At 40.6% G+C, this 21756-nt stretch overlaps 1 protein-coding gene across 1 annotated transcript in view; it reads right to left on the reverse strand.

Moving 5' to 3' along the window:
* The window catches only part of MTMR7 (myotubularin related protein 7), a 165992-nt gene extending 148415 nt beyond the window's left edge, over positions 1-17577 (reverse strand). Inside the window, exons 1-2 of the mRNA XM_030192649.1 lie at positions 17537-17577; positions 3018-3140 (exon numbers count right to left, since the gene is read on the reverse strand). Of these exons, the coding sequence (XP_030048509.1) occupies positions 3018-3140; positions 17537-17560 (147 nt within the window). The 5' untranslated portion in view covers positions 17561-17577. The remainder of the gene's footprint in view (positions 1-3017; positions 3141-17536) is intronic.
* Positions 17578-21756: the final 4179 nt, after the last annotated feature.

Consider the following 21756-nt stretch of genomic DNA (forward strand, 5'->3'; position numbering starts at 1 on the left):
TGCTGCTATAAGTTGTTAGTTTTCTCTCCCTGAAAGAGATCCAAGCCACACCCACGAAGTTCAAAGGGGAGGAAATGGCAGTGCTTGATGAAAAAGAGAGCTCAGTTTGATAGGAGATATACTATAGGATGTCATTCTGAGGCCAGGCTAAGTCTAAAGCAGGAGAAGGTATTCTCTGCAGCCTATCTGTGAGATGGAAAATGCTCTCTGAAGCTGCTGCTATAAGTTGTTAGTTTTCTCTCCCTGAAAGAGATCCAAGCCACACCCACGAAGTTCAAAGGGGAGGAAATGGCAGTGCTTGATGAAAAAGAGAGCTCAGTTTGATAGGAGATATACTATAGGATGTCATTCTGAGGCCAGGCTAAGTCTAAAGCAGGAGAAGGTATTCTCTGCAGCCTATCTGTGAGATGGAAAATGCTCTCTGAAGCTGCTGCTATAAGTTGTTAGTTTTCTCTCCCTGAAAGAGATCCAAGCCACACCCACGAAGTTCAAAGGGGAGGAAATGGCAGTGCTTGATGAAAAAGAGAGCTCAGTTTGATAGGAGATATACTATAGGATGTCATTCTGAGGCCAGGCTAAGTCTAAAGCAGGAGAAGGTATTCTCTGCAGCCTATCTGTGAGATGGAAAATGCTCTCTGAAGCTGCTGCTATAAGTTGTTAGTTTTCTCTCCCTGAAAGAGATCCAAGCCACACCCACGAAGTTCAAAGGGGAGGAAATGGCAGTGCTTGATGAAAAAGAGAGCTCAGTTTGATAGGAGATATACTATAGGATGTCATTCTGAGGCCAGGCTAAGTCTAAAGCAGGAGAAGGTATTCTCTGCAGCCTATCTGTGAGATGGAAAATGCTCTCTGAAGCTGCTGCTATAAGTTGTTAGTTTTCTCTCCCTGAAAGAGATCCAAGCCACACCCACGAAGTTCAAAGGGGAGGAAATGGCAGTGCTTGATGAAAAAGAGAGCTCAGTTTGATAGGAGATATACTATAGGATGTCATTCTGAGGCCAGGCTAAGTCTAAAGCAGGAGAAGGTATTCTCTGCAGCCTATCTGTGAGATGGAAAATGCTCTCAACTTGTGACGGACTTGGGAAATGAGCCCTTGGGCTGTAGCCGGGAACCGGCTAGCGGTAGGCGAGTCATTCGTGCTAGTCACAGCACTAGGCAAAGAAGGCTCAGCCTGGAGACAGGCAGAGCAGGCAGGGCTTGAGCTGAAGATGAGGAAGGCAGGTCTTGGCTGGACGAAGCAGGCAGGGCAAGAACTGGATCCAGACGAGACAGGCGGGGCTAGGCGGGACGAGGCGTGCAGGGCAAAAACTGGATTCAGACAGGCAAGACAGGACAGGACAAGGCAAAAAAGGCAAGAACTGGATCCAGATAAGGCAAGGCAGGGCAGGGCAAGGCAAGAAATGGATCCAGCCAAGACCAAGCAGAACAAGGTTGGAAATAGGGGACAATGCAGGCAAGGATGGAACGTGGAGACACACAAGGCAAGGCTTAAACTGAAAACAATGCACAGCTTCTGAAAACCTGTTGCGAAGGCACTGTAGCAGTGTACCAGACACCCGTAACAAGGGCACAACCTGCAACATTATGGAAAGGCAGTCCCTGGGTTTTGCACCACCTGCCCTATAAAAATAGGGCTTCCTGCACGCACCCGTGCACCATTGGGGATGACCAATCCCCAATGGTGCAGCTCAGAAGGCGGGATTCTGGGCCAAAGGGCACACTGGTGAGTCACAGGCAAGGCTTGGCAGAAGACAAGGCTATGTAGGACGAGGCAGGAATGGCTAGGCAGGACAAGGCAAGAACTGGATCCAGCCAAGGTAAGGCAAGAACTAGAACCAGCCAAGACCAAGCAGGACTAGAGCAGGAGGCAAGGCTGGAGCTAGGAGACACAGCAAGCAAGGCTGGAACTGAAGACAAGACACAGCTTCTGGAGACTTGTTACAAAAGGCACAACCTCAGACGTCATGGAAAGGCGTTTTGCGCCACCGGCCCTTTAAAAGAAAGGCTTCCTGCATGCGCACACGCCTAGGAGGACAGACTCCTGCCGAAGCAGCACAGAAGGTAGAACGCTGGGCTAAAGGGCACCCTGGAGCATCAGTGACACTCAAGGCCCAAGAAGACCATAGGACCCTATCTCAAAGCGAAGGAGAAGAGTCAGGGTGGCAGGCACAGCAGAGTCATGACAAAACCTCAGTACTTTCAGATCATTCCCCTCCTCAGGAGGGAGATCTCCCTCCTCTAATGGCTCTTTCAGCAATGGCTCCTCTGAATAGATTGAAGCCACATCAGATAAGGAGAGGAAAGCAGAGATATCCTCATCTGCCCACTCCTAGAGGTCTAAATGAGATCTCCTAGGAGCAGGAGGGGCAGCAGGGTGAGAAACTGAAGTACGCTGCAGCAACTCTGATTGTCCCTCCTTCAGTAAATAGGCCTAGTATAAGAGCTGAAACGCTGAGTATTACATTTATGCTTGAGTAAGGTGGATTGCTATCAGAAAAGAATAACATTAATACTTCCTGGGGAAAAAAGACTGTGGAAATAACATCAAGGAATGTGTTTTAAGAGGAAACATAATAGAGGATTTAAAAGATGGACAATTGGATTGAATAAGCACAAGCACAATAAGGTGCTGGCAACTGGCCATTGACATTAGCTCAGCCACACAGAGGTCACTGAAGAGCATGCTGACACCCATTCAAGCAGCATGTGACTGATATATTCCAAAGTTATAATTGCTAGGACCATGCAGCTCAGCAATTGCTGATACATTGAGAGGCTCATTTTCAAAGCACTTATAGCCTCCCAAAGTTCCATAGAAACCTATGGAACTTAGCCTCCCAAAGTGCTTTGAAAATATGCCTCTAAGTCCTCCATTTATAATAAGATTATGGGAGACTTGATTTAGAGCTAAACAGAAAGCATAGTAAAGATGCAGTCTTCAGAAACCAACTGTGTCTTAAGCCCAAGGACTGCCTCTTGTACATCATAAAATGAAACAGTGTTTTTAAAAATCTTACCCATGTTTCTTTACGCGTGTCAGATATATATTCCACAAAGATGATATGAGTTGCCGTCAGATACAATGTTCCCAGTGCTGATTTCTTGGATGATATTTGATCAAGCAGGTGAACATTTTCAACCTAGACACGAACGGTGATTACAAAAACATAATACACCAGACATTAGTATGGCACTGAAAACCAATTTTTAGATTTATGTATAAGGGCAAAAATTCAGGTTGATTGTGGTTCCCCACTGATTGGGCTTTTTATAGTCCATTTCACATGTTTTAATAAAAATTAACACTCACTATTTGACTTAATACGTTAGTTTGAAGGTCAATGTATATGAAATTGATTTACCACAATGATGCACCTGTATGATTTTTTTTTTTTTTTTTATTTAATAAAAAGACCTTTAGAAATTTTTATTCTTCTGAAGCAAGTTGACTATCATTAGGCAAATGTCAGGGGTCAGTGCTGCACAATGAAATCTGGAAGGACCCATGTGATTCTCAAGATAGATTTTCTACTTCCCAGGCAAGCCAGGGATGGGAATGCTAGAGAGGGAGCATTCAGAGCCTCTGAGGTGTGAACATCCCCATCAAGAAATGGCAACACCTACTGACCCGATTTAGAGCCCGTGACCGCAAGGTTTTGAAGAGAGCCCTGGTGCATGGCCCCTGAGCAAGCACTGCTGCTGCAACGACAGAATAAGCTAAGCAAGTTAGAAGAGGATATAATGTTTTATTTTAATTGCTTTATGCATGTTTTTTGTTCTCCGCCAAGAAATAAATATTTTAAATGGAAGATTCATAGTGCTGGGTCCTGGTATCAACCGAGCTGGAGTTGCAAAGGAGGAAAAAGGAAATTCCTTCCCACCCCAATCCAAAAAAGGTCAAATGTTAGTCCAGGTACAAGTGCCCTTTCCAACAATATATTTCTTATTAGATCTCTTTAAATTGGCATATCACCCCCTCTTCCATCTTTCCAGCACCCCACAAGCCCGTTTGATTTCATAATGGTTTACAGCTCTGGCAAAAAAATAAACACATTTTTTTTTAATCCATGTACATCACCATGATTGTAATGCAGCCTGTTATTCACCTGTATAGTTAGCTAGACATTCTATGCATTAATTTGCTCAAGGCTGGACAAATCCCAGGTGCCAGGTTACCACAGTACCCAAAAATCACATCTGGCAACCATGACGTATCACAAAGGATAAGCAACAATGGTGAAGAAAGGAGAAATATATTAAAGAAGAACAGAGGAACATAAGAATTACTATATTGGGACAGACCAAAGGTCCATCAATCCCTGCACCATGTTTCCATTCGTGGCCAATCCAGGTCGCAAGTACCTGGCAAGATTCCAAAAGAGTAAAACAGATTCTATGCTACTTATCCCAGGAATAAGCAGTGGATTTTCCCAAGTCCATTTTATGTTTCAATCATTTTTATTGATGACTTCCCACTTAAAACATATTCCACTTTCTAAATATATAAGAACTTAGGCATGTACATATAGGTTTGTCAACTAATACATAGAACTACATTTGTCATCAAATTTTTGTATTAATTCCTCCCCTCACCCCTTGATGCAGGAGTTAGCAATATATACTAGCATTACCTAACCCAACATGTTTCCAGGAATCCTGGGGAAAACACAACCTTACTTCATACTATTTACAATGAACCTTTTGCCACCCTTCCTTCTTCCTACTTGTCGTTAAGTTTTAACATTTTAAGTTTGCCAACTTTTTAACAATCATTTAGTACATCAATCCTTCCAACATTGTCAAAACTACCGTGCCCAAGTCCATTTTAATGATACTTTATAGACTTTTCTTTCAGGACTGTGTCCAAACTGTTTTTTAAACATTGGATAACTAACTCCTTTTACCACATTCTTTGGCAACGAATTCCAGGGTTTAATTATACGTTGAGTGAAGAAATATTTTTCTCCAATTTGTTTTAAACTGCATGCCCATAGTCCTTTTTTTTTTACTCTTTCCAAAAATACAAGTATAATAAGGAAAAGGAATTGTTAGAGCACTGTAAGAAAAAAGTTGAAGAAAAAAATGAAAATTTAACAAAATGGAAAAGAAAGAACAGCTATTAGTGAATTCCTTCAAAAACGCTGTAAATAAATCCTAATAAAAAAATAGATATTAAGAGGAAGACACCAGGCACAAAAGATTATGAAGAATATGCTGAATTATACTCCAGCATACAATATTATTACTATTATTATTATTACTAATAATAATATTAATACTGATGTATTTTGTCCCCCTCTTCATGTCACCACTGCTCCATTTCCTTCCTCTTATTTTCCCCTCCTGGTCCCTGAATTTCAGTAGGTAGAAAAATCTGATCCTCATATAGGAGCTAAGTCTAAATCTGCTCATTTTCTTTTGACCTAATGGAAGAGTTTTATTGCTTCTGAATTCTGTGTGCAGAGTTTTTGGACAATGTTTGGCCCAAAATATATACCTTCAGAAGAAATGGACTGACAGCTGAAGGAAGTTACTGAGAGCTGGGGAGGGAGGGGGTGGGTTCTCTCTCTCTCTCATGGAGAATGGCTGGTTGAAGCATTTGCTGCTTAGCCCTGGGAAAGGTCATAGTGGGAGGATTTCGACAAAGAGGCAAGTAAGCGAGACCTTCCCTCAATAATAACAAAGATGACTCTTACACACTGTCAAAACACCAAAAGCTCGACCTTCCCTCAATAATAACAATCATGATTGTTACACACCGTCAAACACCAAAAACTCAAGACAGTTTACAATAATATAGTCTCAAAAGACTATAACCTAACAGAGACTGTCTTTTCTTCATGTTCAATTGTGAAGCGCTGCGTATGACTGGTAGCGCTGTAGAAATGATTTGTAGTAGTAGTAGTAGTAGTAGTAGAATTTTACCTCCCGAGCATGCCCTGATGTTACTTTTACCCAGACAATAATAGAGATAATTGAAATCACCCATTATTATTGTGTTCCCCAGTTGTTAGTCTCCTTAATTTCTGATAACATTTCTACATCAGTCTATTCATCCTGGCCAAGTGGACAGTAGTACACTCCTATTACTATCCTTTTCCCCTTTACATATGGAATTTCAATCCATAGTACTAATTTGTTCTAAATCCTAATCAATGTGTCATTTGGTGGGGCTGGTTATAGGGACTCCTTGTATTCGTGCAGAGAATTTTTTCACCTAGTAAAGGGCCATGTTATGAGAATCAGGTGTTCAACATTCAAAGTTTACATTTATAAGTACAAAGGATTCTTTTTTAACCTTAAGTTTAACATTTTTTATTGATGACAGATCAGAGAAAAACAACATATTCCACAATCTTATTCCAACTTGGGAAGTGCACTCCATATAACCAGATTCTTTTTTAACCTTAATTAGGTTGAAACCTGGGAGCATTTAACATTTTTATTCCTGTACGCACTTCAAAAGAAAAAGATGATATTTGGGAATTTGCTCCTTTTGTTTTGTGGAATTCAGTGGTATATTATAAAAATGCACTTACTTTTTTTTTTATTACTACTATTTCAAAGACAGGTATTGAATAATAAGGGAAGAGCTTCCTTCATGCAGACGTTCCGTCCAAAATCAGTCTAAATGTGCCAATATTGTCCAATTCTGTTGTATGTATTTACTTCTTCTTCAAGTCTGTGTGGTTGTAAAAGGCATTTTTTTAAAAATCTTTGTAAATCCACGTCTCCCGGCTGTGTTTGTATATAGATGAGTGTGATTTTATTATGAAGGCAAACAATACACCACCAAAATACAGTAGTCAGCAGTGCACTACTAGCCACCATGTTCATACAAAAGTAATTATATTCAGTGGAAAATAAAGCTGTTGGCTGCCTGCTATGTGAATATTCTATCACTGATTCAAGTATTACGTATATTGAGCATTTGCTTTAAACTTTGATTTTAATTCGTTTATCCAGACCTTACATGCACATGGTATATTGCTTGTTAAACCCAAAGGCAAAACCTAAGGGTGGTTAAACAATTTGAAATAAACCGTGTTGTGCTACAGAAGTTGTTGTTTACTTTTCTAATGTGTGTATGGATACCTATTCTGGTGTATGCATGTGACAATGTTTGAATAACTGTTTATACTTATGGCTATGATTTCGAACATGCGGCATCATTGAAGGACAAACTTTTAAATGCTAATCTAATCTTTGTTAAATGTTTCAGACATATCCATCAACTTGTTCCCAAGATGTTACTGAATTCTATTATTCAGTCTCACTGTATTTTCAAATATAATCCACATTGAACCCAGTTTGCTTGGGATAATTTGGGATATAAATGTCAATTTTAAAAAAGCCTTTATCCTCCACCTTTTAAGGCACTGCCTATCCAGCTGGATGGTGATGGCACAAGGAAAGCAAGTTTGGTCTACTGAAGACCAACTCAAAATAACCTGCTCCTTAGCTGGGTTCTAGTATTACCATACTGAAAATGCGGCCATACCATGCCTTTTAGGTTATGTTCCACTAATAAGTTAAACGATTAACTGGCTTTCTTAAAAGGATTATACAACATTTGGATGCATGACTAGGAATAAAAAGCACACACATATGCAATATAATTCCTCATGTACAGACACAAAACAACCTTTTCGGGCGGATATTGTTCACAATGAGCTCCTTTTATTATAGACCAGTTAGAAGAGAGTTTTCAAGACCCTTCACTGGCTCCCTATCCGTTTTCGCATCCTGCTCAAACTTCTTCTACTAACCTATAAATGTATTCACTCTGCTGCTCCCCAGTATCTCTCCACACTTGTCCTTCCCTACACCCCTTCCCGTGCACTCCGCTCCATGGATAAATCCTTCTTATCTGTTTCCTTCTCCACTACTGCCAACTCCAGACTTCGCGCCTTCTGTCTCGCTGCACCCTACGCCTGGAATAAACTTCCTGAGCCCCTACGTCTTGCCCCATCCTTGGCCACCTTTAAATCTAAACTGAAAGCCCACCTCTTTAACATTGCTTTTGACCCGTAACCACTTGTAACCACTCGCCCCCACCTACCCTCCTCTCTTCCTTCCCGTTCACATTAATTGATTTGATTTGCTTACTTTATTTATTTTTTGTCTATTAGAATGTAAGCTCTTTGAGCAGGGACTGTCTTTCTTCTATGTTTGTGCAGCACTGCGTATGCCTTGTAGCGCTATAGAAATGCTAAATAGTAGTAGTAGTAGTAGTAGTAGTTTTGCCAGAGTAAGTCATCACAAGAACAAAATATAAGAAAACCAATGGACTGAATTAGGAGCTTATAGCCCAACAAATGAGAGATCTGAACGAAACCAAATATTTATTTTTATTATTTTGACTTATAAAACTACTTGTCCCTGAAACATGCTAAAAACAGAATAATCCATTTGTGATCTAAAATGTAAACATCTACAAAAGAGATGAGGTGAAGATGTGATTCCATGTGCCCCAATGAGAGTTTAATTTTACCTCCATTTAATATTCAATATATTTCATCTTTTAACACTAGAAGGTTTCCCAAGGCAGATTACAACAATAATTAACATGAACCCATCAGGAAAACAGGATATCCTCACTGAGATATGGTCATGTATTACTGTATTATATAAAACAATGTAGAAAAATTAGCACAAAATATAGTTTATTACTGCTGTTTCTACCAGCTACAATCATTTTTAATATTGTTTTATTGATATTCAATGTTATGATATTTATATCTAGATATAGGAAGCTGCCAAATAAATAAAAATGGAGGGTAAGGGATTTTGTTTTCTAAGGCACTGCCTATCCAACTGGAACAGTTTTAGACTTTTTACAGATGGACCACACATAGGCAGTCCGTTATTTTTTTAATAAGCTTTTGATAATGTTTTCAATATCGTTTGCCATTGTTTTGGGTTAACTAAAACACCGGTAAGTTCCACCTATTGGCAACAAGCTCCGCCTTACTGGCTTCAGCCTCCATAATGAGCTAGACTCATGCCGTCTGTTATTCTCAATCTCACATCCTTGGTGCTCTCTGTCTCCAGCAGATGATAGAGGACATAACCCACTAATCTGGACTGGTCTAGCAGAGTAAGAGAATGCTGATTTTCATCAACTCCATTCAAATTAATTTTACCTCACCTTTGACTAGCCATTTACATGTTAAATCAAACCTGCCTTGTTTTTTTATTAATACTTATGAGAGATTTGTATACTATCCACCTTATAATTGAAAGAGAAAAACGCCTAGATTTCGACCCAAATCGGGAGATAGACGTTTATCTCACAAAAACGAATAAATCGGTATAATGGAAAGCCGATTTTGGACGTTTTCAACTGCACTCCATCGCGGAAGCGTACAAAGTTGACGGGGGCGTGTCGGAGGCCTGGCGAAGGTGGAACTGGGGCGTGGTTATCGGCCGAGGAGAGATGGGCGCCTTTCGCCGATAATGGAAAAAAAGTATGCGTTTGTAGCTAGAATTTAGGGCACTTTTCCTGGACCCTGTTTTTTCACGAATAAGGCCCCAAAAAGTGCCCTAAATGACCAGATTACCACCAGAGGGAATCGGATCCCCCAGTGGTCACTAACTCCCTCCACCACAAAAAATGATGTTTCACAACTTTTTATTTTCACCCTCAAATGTCATACCCACCTCCCTGGCAGCAGTATGCAGGTCCCTGGAGCAGTTGTTAGGGGGTGCAGTGGACTTCAGGCAGGTGGACCCAGGCCCATCCCCCCCTACCTGTTACAATTATGCTGCTTAATGCTTAGTCGTCCAACCCCCCCAAACCCACTGTACCCACATGTAGGTGCCCCCCTTCACCCCTTAGGGCTATAGTAATGGTGTAGACTTGTGGGCAGTGGGTTTTGAGGGGGATTTGGGGGGCTCAACACCCAAGGGAAGGGTGCTATGCACCTGGGAGCTCTTTTACCTTTTTTTTTTTGTTTTGTAAAAGTGCCCCCTAGGGTGCCCTGTTGGTGTCCTGGCATGTGAGGGGGACCAGTGCACTACGACTCCTGGCCCCTCCCACAAACAAATGCCTTGGATTTATTCGTTTTTGAGCTGGGCGCTTTCATTTTCCATTATCACTGATAAACAAAAACGCCCAGCTCACAAATTGTCGAATAAAACATGGACGTTTATTTTTTTCGAAAATACGGTTCGGTCCGCCCCTTCACGGACCCGTTCTCGGAGATAAACGCCCATGGAGATAGACGTTTTCGTTCAATTATGCCCCTCCACGTGTCACAAATGTGAGTCTCTTATGGATATTCACTGTGGCAATCCAAAAAATCCAACTGGATAAGTTTGCCTCCAGGCAAGGATTGGGAGAATACTGATCTATTATATCCTCCAAGGAGGTTTAATAGACAGGAGACCAAGTGACGTCAAAATGTTGTAACCAATTAGGTCTGTCTCAGTTTCCCCTTCCCTGCGCAGCTGTCATCGCCATACTCTCAAAACAAAGCAAGCAAACCTATGAGCTGCTGCATCCACGTTGTAGCTCTTTTGGTAGCATTTGTATTTAATCTCGCTTATATTTTCAAACATGCTGGCTTGTGCAGCATATGGATGTACACAGAGGAAGTATAAACGGAATAACTTTTCATAGGTAGAGTAGTAATTTGTTATAAATCATAATCAGTGTGACATTTGGAGGGGCTTTTAGGGACACCCTAGCATGTGTTATATTACTGCAGAGATTATGTTCTCCTGGTAAAGGGCCACTAAATCAGGTGCTCAATGAGTTTCTATTTATTCATTAATGACATTTATACCCCACATTAAACATGAATTAGCATTTTATATCTTTTTTTTTCCTGTGCCTAGATCAAAAGAAATAGATGGCATGTGGGAACTTGCTCCTTTTGTTTTGTGGTTGCAGAGGTATATTACAAAAATGCACTTGATATTTTTATTACTATTATTTAAAAGACAGATATTGAAGAATGAGGGCAGAGCTACCTTCATGCAGAAGTCCAGAGTCAATCTAAAGGTGCCAACATTGTCCAGTTCAGCACACTATTAAACACCAAGTTCATATAAAGTAAATTATGTTCACTGGAAAATAAATCTGTTGGCTCAGGCTGCCTGCTATGTGAACATTCCATCATTGTTTCATTGTTGCTACCACATATTACATATGGGCATTTGCTTTAAACTTTGATTGTCTGTGCCTTGATCGTGGCTTGACTGGTTTGAATGGGCTGAAATGGGGCTTCAATGACAACTTCAGTAGTTGGAGAACAAGGTCAGTGCCAGGCAGACTTCTATGGTGTGTGCCCTGAAAACGGCAAAGACAAATGAAGATCAAGTATGTATATTATACATATATACATATATATATATATACATACATACATCCTGTTCGAAAAGGCATACCCTATCGACCCAACTTAACTGCCTGAACCCAGCAACACAATGAAACCAAAGCCCGTAATGAACACTGTATAACTCTTCTTCTCTACGATTCTCCTAATGTGCCTGTAACACATGAACCTCTTTGATAATAACATCACTTTGTATTTGTTTCATCATCGAAGATGACTAACGCCTCACAGTACTATGTAAGCCACACTGAGCCTGCAAATAGGTGGGAAAATGTGGGGTACAAATGTAATAAATAAATAGTTTCAATTTGTTTATCCAGACCTTACATACACATGGTTTGCTTTTTAAACCCTTGAATCCTAAGGATGGTTGAACAATTAGGTGTAAACTGTGTTGCTTCTGATTTTACTTGTTTTGGAGTGCTTTGGATCCTGCTGATCTGTATATCTGCTGTCTGGAATTTTGGAAGATGGAACTAAGGAAATAAAAACTAAATTTTGGATATACTCTGTAGAAGTTGTTGTTTACTTTTGCAATGTGAAGGATGCCTGTTCTGGTGTGTGCATGTGATAATCTTTGAATAACTGCCTATATTTATGGCTATCATTTCTGAACAAGTGGTATCATTAAAGGACAAACTTTTAAATGCACAGTTGGGTATATATGATAATCTCAACTTTGTTAAATGTTGCAGAAATATACATCTATTTGTTCCCATGATATAACTGAATTCTATTACTGTCTCGCTGTATTTTCAAATGTAAGCCACATTGAAACCAACTTTGCTTGGGATAATGTGTGATACAAATGTAATAAATAAATAAATAAATAAATAAATAAATAAAATCATTCATCCTCCACCTTTTAAGACACTGCCTATCTGCTGGATATTGATGGCACAAGGAAAGCAAGTTTGGTCCAGTGAAGACTAATTCAAAATAACCTGTTCCTTAGCTGGGCCCTAGTATTACCACATTGAAAATGTGATCATACAATGCCTCTGTGGTTATGTTCCACTAATAAGTTAAACGATTAACTGGATTTCTTTAAAGAATTATATAAACTTAGGATGCATGACTAGGGACACAAACATACACTTATTTATTCAATATCACAATTCCTCATGTAAAGCCACAAAACAACCTTTTAGGGTGGATAGTGTTCACAATCAGCTCCTTTTATTATCAACCAGACAGATATAAGAGTTTTCAGTTTTGGCACAGTATAAGTTATCACAAGAAGAAAATATAAGAAAACCAATGGGCTGCATTAGGGGCTTATATAAGTAAAACATCCAAGCATTTCATTGACAGTCTAACAGAGTGGGGGGTGGGTAGGAGGTATGCATGGGAACATCAAAGCATTTCAGAGATAGTCTAACAGGATGGGGGTGGATAGGTGAAAGGAGGGTGATAAACATAGCAATACAGCTTTATGGTTTATAATGGGCTAGAAAACCCAGATCTTTGTAAAGTCCTGTCTGTTGGGTGTCAAAATATTCAATCATTCTGACTTCAAAGGTCTTACGTTCCTGTATTGTTTCAGGATTCTTACTATGAAGTCACTGGTACCGTGATCTGGTTTTGTATAGTGCTGACCCACAGGGGTGGAAACCAGGCTGGCACCAGCAATCTTCATGTGATGTCTATGTAGATTACATCTTGTCTTTAGCATCTGGCCTGTTTCTCCAATATAGCATCCTTCGTTACACTTTTTACACTGAATGATATATACCACATTGGAAGATGAGCATGTGAAATATTCCTTTATGTTGAATATTTTTCCTTTGTGAATGACTGGTGTCCTGTGAGATGTTTTGGCATAGCTTGCAGCTAGCTATATTGCAAGGATGTGTGCCCTTCTCTTCTTTTTTCAGTCTGTGTTGGGAGTTTACTTATGATTAGCTTGTGTTTCAAGTTGGGTGGCTGTCATCTACCACATTTGCTTATTTCCGATCTGACGAAGAAGGGCAACCTTCGAAAGCTAATCAAGAAATGTATTAAGTTATGTCCAATAAAAAGGTATCATCTTATTTTCTTTTCCATGTTTTATTTTGTTTGATTTCTATTGATTATCTAATGGGGAAATTAGACAGACTTGTTACATTCTCATTTCATTCCTCTGACTTCCTCTCATAATTAGGCATACACTGCTCTTTTCTGGTCCTAGCAGCTTTCTTCCAATGCACTCTAGGACATTCCACATTCACTTCATACATGCCAAACACACCCAGACTGTAAACAATCAATCTTTTTGCTTTCTGTCTCACAGGGCTCATAGTTGTGGCTGGTTGAGAAAGTCAACTGCTCCTCCAACCAGTGTTCTAGGCCTGAAGCTATTGCACCAAGTTGATCAGATCTTATAGGAGGCGGTGGGGGAGGTAGGGGGGGAACTTGCAGATCCTGTAGAATTGTGCACTAGGAAGACAGTATATTAAAGTATTCCTTGCTTTGGTGGATGTTTTGGTTTACTTGCAGTGAATGAAACTTACAGATGCTCAGAATATTGCTGCTTCTTTTTTTTTTTTTTTTTTTGCAAGAGACAATACTTGTAAGAGTTCTAATGGGAACATCTATATTGACTATACGGTAAGAATGTCACTATTTTTATAGTATTTTCTCTCAACATAAGTTTTATATGGTTTTGTTGTATGATATTATTGTACATCCTAGAAATTAGAATCAAAAGCAGGTTAAATTTAACAACAGAGAACAAGATTGTGTACTTAAACTTGGCAGATGTAAGTGATAGCCTGTTAGAGCTCCAACTTGTCAAAATAAGCAGGCACAGTCTATGTAAAGTTGAAGATTTCTGTTCTATTCAATAGAACCTAATTTTTTGCACCAAGATTTTAGAATGTATTAGCAGATTAGGACTCTCACTGATATGGATTTCTGTAAGAAACTGAAAACATCATCTGTTGGAAAAGGTTACTGTGTAGGACAAGAGTTTTCAGGATATCCACAATAAATATGCAGACACAGATTTGCATACCGAGGAGGCAGTGTATGCAAATTGATCTCATATATATTCATTGTGGATATCCTGAAAACCTGACCTGCCTGGGGTTCCCACAGATTTGGGAATCACTGGTGTAGGATATTGTAAATGTAATTATTTTTGTGATTGTTAATATTTTATATAATACCACCTAGAACCATAATGAGTGAGCGAGTTAAATGTTTATAAATAAAATATCCAAAGATGCATATAGATTATACAATAAAAAAAAATGTTTAAACCAGCCAGAGTTTTATTTTCTTGTACACTGCTATAGTAATCCCAACTGAGGGGTTAACCCGCTCTCTTCCCACCCAACATCGCCCCATTTCTCTCCCCACCATATAGTATCAGTTACAGTTTATTCAAATTTGATATACTGCCAAACTTCCCCCTCTCCACCACTGGATTCCAGCATTGCCCCATCTCTCTTTTCTTTACGCTCCCCACTCCCTCACGCGCCAGCTCTTCCATCGGGCCCATTGCTTTCTCAGATCTGCATGATGGCAGAAACAACAGGAAACAGAAGACAGGCATGGGAGCACTCAAGGAGGTTGGATGAGAGGGCACTGCCCTACGCAAGCTGCCTCTGGACCTGCTAGTCCCAACCCCTCTGATTTCACTTCCTGTTTTGGAAGGGGTGAAACTGACAGCCAGCAACAGCAGTACACGCAGGGCAATGCCCCTGTGCCTCCCATCTATTTGCTATTGCTGCTAATGTAGTACAAACCTGGGAAAGCAGCAAGTGAGTGAGGGAGCAGGAGGGGAGATGAAGGGGAAAAAGAGGTGATGTAGACCCAGGGAGGCAGTGGGGCCAATAGGTGAATAGCAAGTGGCAGATGGAACCATTAAATTGCATTTATTTTTAACATGTTACCGGTAATTGTGTTATTAACATTTTAAAACCTGCACCCCTAGTAAATATTTTACCTATAATTATTTCAAATGCATGACCCATATCCATATTTTGATAAAAAAAATAGGATGTGCTATTTTGGAAGCATAAAACGCTTCTCTCTCCCCCACCCCTCAAGACACCTAGCTCAATTAAATTTTTCAAACAAGATCAAAGAACATTTCCTTTAACTGCAAGTGCCTGATGCTGGTTTCAAGCTCAACATCTGTGTTGACTACCAGAGATGAAAGCTTTTCAGAACCCAGAGGATGGCACCACACCCCAGAAGTGTTGCAGGTCAACAGAAAGCATGAAATTCAGCAGCAATGCTTGTGATGGGTGAGCAGTGCCTCTCTCAGAGGGGGCGAGGACACTTTACTCTCACCAAGTCTTGCTTAAGTCCTTCACTTAGGGCCCTGTTTACTAAGACACGTTACCGTTTTTAACTCGCCTACAATTAGCGCAACGTTAACCATGTAGGCGTCTATAGGGATATAGTAGGTGCCTACACGGTTAACGCGCATACATGATTATATATATATATATATATATATATATATATATATATATATATATATATATATATATATATATATAAAATCTCAGTAAAACAGGAAACAAAACACTAGCCACACACTGCCCAGGATAAAAAAAAGGGCCCACCCTCATTTTAAGCACTAGGGCTAATATTGATTGTGCGTATCATAACAGGAATGAACCTTCTTTCTATGCTAGGGTTCACCTGTAGTGTCCACGCCATTGTTACAAAATTAACCCATTTGGAAACAGTACCATAAATTGTTTTTTTCTTTGTTACCCTAGATTTCTCTAGTAACCTACATCTCCATCAGGTAAAACTTCCTGATATTGAGGCCACCAATGTTGCCGTCCTGCCTCCCCTCCAAGTCAGAAATGTGTAAGGCTACTGGGAATTTATAATAACGGAGGGAAAGAAATAAGGGAAAATACGAAGAGGCACAAAAATGGGGAGTTGCAGAGAAAAAGAATTGAGTACAGTGGGAAATTAAACTGCATAGAGGTTATTCCTGGGGAGAATTACCACAAAAGTTGAATTTGGTTCAAATTCTCAGTAGGCAGCTGCAGTTCTCCCTCACAGTGATCACATGGCAAGAGGGCCAGCACACTGTCACACACTGGGCTTCATCCTCCTTTTCTGTAGTCCTGGCCCAGGCCAGACCTCACTGAATCCGTCTTTTACCATTTGTCATCCTGGCCCAAACTTCTGGCACTTCATTGTTGGTCAAATCAGCACTTGGACCAGGTTATTCAAGGCTAATGCAGCCATACGCCACTGCCTTCTGCTGTTTGATGGGGATGGAGGGGGGGGGGGGGGGAGGGCACAGAAATAAATTAGATATGTACCTGGTGAGAGAAAGACATGGGAGCCTTGCTGGGAGGTGTCAACTCCAGAGAAAGAACAGAGAATATAGGACCTGAATCTATCATAGGAGAGGAAAGGTTTCGAGCTAAACAGGGCAAGAGAGCTGAGCAGAGCTGGAAATTAATTTTGCTGGGATAAATGAGCCTAAATAAGGGAACATGGAAAGAGGAGGCAGAGATCATTCCTTAAAATGGAGGAAGTCTACACCTATAAATAAATCTCTTATCATTTAAAATTTGTATGCACCAATTTAAAAAAAATCCACAGAATTCTTCCAGCACCTTGTCTGGTCCAGATCATAATACACAGACAAATGTCATTCCCTTTGACTAGAAACTAACATTACACTCACCCAGTGCTGCTGGGATGCATCAGTACTACATACAAATTGTGAAGGTTAGCGACACACCTTAGGCCTTTGAGAAACCGTATTTATAACTAATATTTAAACAATCGGCAAAGGTATGGGGGATCTTTGTACAGACGATCTATAGAGTACCAAAAAAACAGAAATCGGTTGGAGTAGCTGATATAACATCAAATAACTAGATAATGAACCACGAAAGCAAGCAGCAGATGCTCTGTTCAAGGACGGACGGAAAAGAATGATGCTATCGTACGACCACGATTTGAGGCTCACGCTCTATCACACACACCATTTAGAATGCTAAGGCTGCCACCCCCACCTCTACGCGAAAAAAAAAAATCCTCAGTCTAACCTTTTTCAAAAACGTAAGCCAATTTATCGTGTGCTCTAGACATCATTTTGGTACACAGCCATGCAACCTGGCGCAAAACGGTCTACCTTGTGAAATACGTCCAACAAAAACCAAATAGCACAGCATCACTAAGCAACATGGAAAGACAGGAAGGCGCGCGCCGTTCTCATCACCTACCTTCGGCGTTCGGATGTGCTCCATGGCCCTCAGGCTGCCCGCGCGCACCTTGCACGGGAGACAGGGAGCAGGGATGGGGGAGGGGGCGGGACTGGGCTCCGATGGACTCCAACACACGGGCAGAAGCAGATATCCCCTAAAATATCAATGGGTGGAAGCCTGTGGATATGGGGGGGGGGGGGGTGACACACAAAAAGTCTCTACTAAAGGCAGGTCAGCTCACAACGCCTCTTCTGCGCCATCAGCCTAATCTTATTCCACCGCGCACTGCCGTCTGGCTCCGCGGGGCCCTAGAGTCCACCAATTTTTCAGGCAGGTACTAGGCAGAGTTGCGTCGTTCTTTGTAGACCGACGATCTTTCAATCAGTCAATGAAGTGAGCTTCGTTACCCACCTGTGTGGCTGTAAGATAAAGTTTGTCTATATGGAGAACGAACGCTTCTAGCGGCTGAAGGCAGGTTGCTTTCCGGTTTGAAGTTGCCGGCGATCCGCTGAAGAGGAGGAGGGAAGGACGAGAAATAGATCGTAGCAGGGGAAGAGGGAGAGATGCCTTTCGGGGAGTGAGGCACCCTCCGCTTCTTTCTCCACAAAGTACTGAAACTGGGGTGGTAAGCCATTTTTGGGGTGGCACTTGTCATCCCGTAGAGATACCCATCTTGGCTGATGGTACTTAAAGCCCAGTAGCTGTAGGGGAAGAGGGATGATGGACACGGTGGGTGGGGACACAGAGGGCAGATGCTGAACATGGCGAGGGGGCTAGGAAGAAAACACAGAGATATACAGAGGGAATGATAGAGACCATGGAAAGAGCAGAAAAGGAGGGGTGGGGGGAGAGCAGAAGATGGGATAGGGAGGAGGAGAAGGAAAACAGAGGAACAAGTTCCAGAACTTAACTATTCTTTGAGTGAGACTGATTGCACAGAAGAGTCCAGTTGCTGAAGCTTTGTGCTATTTTGACTTGGGAAGCTTTGAATATATTAAGAACCTCCAAATAAGTGGAGGAGTGGCCTAGTGGTTAGGGTGGTGGACTCTGGTCCTGGGGAACTGAGTTCAATTCCCACTTCAGGCACAGGCAGCTCCTTGTGACTCTGGGCAAGTTACTTAACCCTCCATTGAGTACAAATAAGTACCTGTATATGTAAGCCGCATTGAGCCTGCTGTGAGTGGGAAAGCGTGGGGTACACATGTAACAAGAATAAATAAGTAGAACAAGGCAGAGGAGGCTCTGTAAAGGTGCTTGTCTCTGTTTGGACTTCTCAGACCTCGGGTGACAGTTCAAGCCAAATAAGCAATGAAAGTGATCCCTTCATGACTTTGGTTGTCTGGTGAACTATAACCTCAATGAGGAAGTCTTAATGGTGGTTGTGGTGACACTGAAGATGCTCAACTCTGTTATGATCTAGGCCAAAGGTTTGCCACACAAAGATCTGCTCATTTCTGAAGATGTAGTTTATTGAGTGGTGGTTGCTGCTGCAGCATGTATAGGGACATACATGTCCATTTCCTGACATACACTATACCTGAATGTAACTCATCTTGAGCTACTACTGAAAAAGGTGACAGCAACATCTAAATAAATACAAAAATAAAATATTTTACAATAGGCTTGGAATTTAGTAGAGCTTTTTGTAAAATAGTGGGGGAATTGTGAACATCCTGACCTAGATGCCCCAATTCCTACCTAGACATCTTATATGCAATAGGGCTTCATAGATATTAGGAGCCTAAATCTTTTCTAAGGTCTTTTCTTTAAATAAATTTTAAAGTGTCTAATCATTTTAACTCAGTAAAATTTCATTTATATGGACTAATGGACACACATTTAGTACAGACCTTTTTTTTCTGTTCCAGCCAACAGCCTATCATATTTCATGTAACATTAATCAGTTTGTACAGGCTGTCTTACAACAGACATTTGGTCATACAAATTGTCGTACAACAATCTCACCATAGAAAAGACATAACATTATACAGATTCTTGCTAATTTAAGTTATGCAGCTGTGTCACATGGTTAGCTAAAGGGGCTGACATTGCTACAGGTACATAACTACACATGACAAACTCTCCACAGTCCTTACCTCTAGGGGCAAGGAATTCCAGAACTTCGGTCCAGCAATATAAAAAATCAAATTTCTATACTCATCTAAATAAACGAATTTAAAATAAGGAACATCTAAGATATTACAAGAAACAGATCTCAAAGGTCTGATAGGTTGATGTAAGTGTAAACTTGAAGCAATGACAGGAGACATTTAATTTATTTTATTTATTTGGATTTTGCTCACACCTTTTTCAGTAGTAGCTTATGGTGAGTTACATTCAGGTACACAAGGTAGTTCCCTGTCCCAGGAGGGCTCACAATCTAATGGGTATGTTTACTAAGGTGCGTTAGCATTTTTAACGTGACTTTAAAGTTAAGGCGCATTAAAGGCTAACGCTCCAATACATTCCTATAGGCACATTAGTGTTTAACGCACATCGACCATTAATGCATGTTAAAAACGCTAATGCGCCTATTTATTTATTTATTTAGATTTTGCTTATACCTTTTTCAGTAGTAGCTCAAGGTGAGTTACATTCAGGTACTCTGGATATTTCTCTGTCCCAGGAGGGCTCACAATCTAAGTTTGTACCTGAGGCAATGGAGGATTAAGTGACTTGCAGCAGTGGGATTTGAACCTGCCACCTCTGGATTTTGTTAACCATTACTTTAAAAACCAATAGTAACATTTTATATTGGATCCTATAATCCACAGGAAGCCAGTGTAAGGAAACAACTGCAGGGGTGATATGTTCAAATCGCCTCAAACCTAACAGAATGTGTGCTGCAGGATTCTGTGCATCCTGCAAAGATGGCAAATCATTTATAGGTAAGCCTAACAACAGAGCATTGCAATACAATTTTTGCCTTCCTGCACTTTTCAAGCAAGCACCCTTTCTCTTTGCTTGTGGTATGAACTGGATCTGCAACTAAAAAAGCCTCCAGGGATTTGCATCATTTGAATCAAAGGACATCAGCATCAGAAACTGCAAATTGAAACCATCAGTACAATTTGTGAGTTGAAGTTTCATATTTTTAACTTATATTATCTTGAAATTTCTGATATCTTGCTGAATCTTCCTCTGCATTAAAACTTCCAAATCATTTCACAGGAGTGAAATACAGCCATTTGATGTATCTCTAGTAAACAGAAGTACCTGTTAAATATTAGATACTGGACTTTAAAAACTAATTTACTTTGTTTCAAAAGCACAAAATAGAGGTAGAATTAGCTGACTGACTGCATATCTCATTTTAAATAAGAAGTCTTTATTGAAGCAAACAACAGAGTTCCTCTTTCTAGGAAGCTGATACTTCAAAGGGACTCAGACTCTCATCAAGCACTGTCTGCCTAATTAACATGCCACTGCTAATTGCTGCCAAAAACAAATTAGCTTTTTGTTATACTGAACAGCTAGATAGCTCTGTAATTTTACTTTAAACAAGAATGTGCTTTGGTATAGTAAAAAAACATCTTCAGACATCCCAGTAATCTGGAGAAGAAGAAACAATAGACTCCCCCATCTGCCTAGAAGACACAAACTCAAGAGGCAAACTCTTATCTAGCTTTACCCACATGAATACCTGCTTACTGTTTTGGGATCTTGCCAGCTACTTGTATCCTTGATTGGCCACTGTTGGAAACAGGATGCTGGGCTTGATGGACCTTCAGTGTAGTAACACTTATGTTACACTTATGTTTTTATTTATTTAGATATTGCTTATACCTTTTTCAGTAGTAGCTCAAGGTGAGTTACATTCAGGTACTCTGGATATTTCTCTGTCCCAGGAGGGCTCACAATCTAAGTTTGTACCTGAGGCAATGGAGGGTTAAGTGACTTGCCCAAGATCACAAGGAGCAACAGTGGGATTTGAACTGGTCACCTCTGGATTGCAAGACCGGTGCTCTAACCACTAGGCCACTCCTCATGTACCACCATCAAGTAACCCCTAAAATTATATAAACAGACCAGTACTTGGAAACTTACGCCTAGTAAATGCCAGATCAGCCAATAAAAAATATCCTATGATCCATGATGTCATCAATGAATACCACTTAGACTTCTTGGGGAATAACAGACCTGGCTGGATGAAAGCAGAGGAGTACCATTGGCTGAACTATGTCTCATAGGATTCACTACCCTGCACCAACCAAGACAAGGGAAGCGGGGTGCAGGGG

Source organism: Microcaecilia unicolor, chromosome 2 (genome assembly GCF_901765095.1).
Source record: "Microcaecilia unicolor chromosome 2, aMicUni1.1, whole genome shotgun sequence".
Classification (NCBI taxonomy): domain Eukaryota; kingdom Metazoa; phylum Chordata; class Amphibia; order Gymnophiona; family Siphonopidae; genus Microcaecilia; species Microcaecilia unicolor.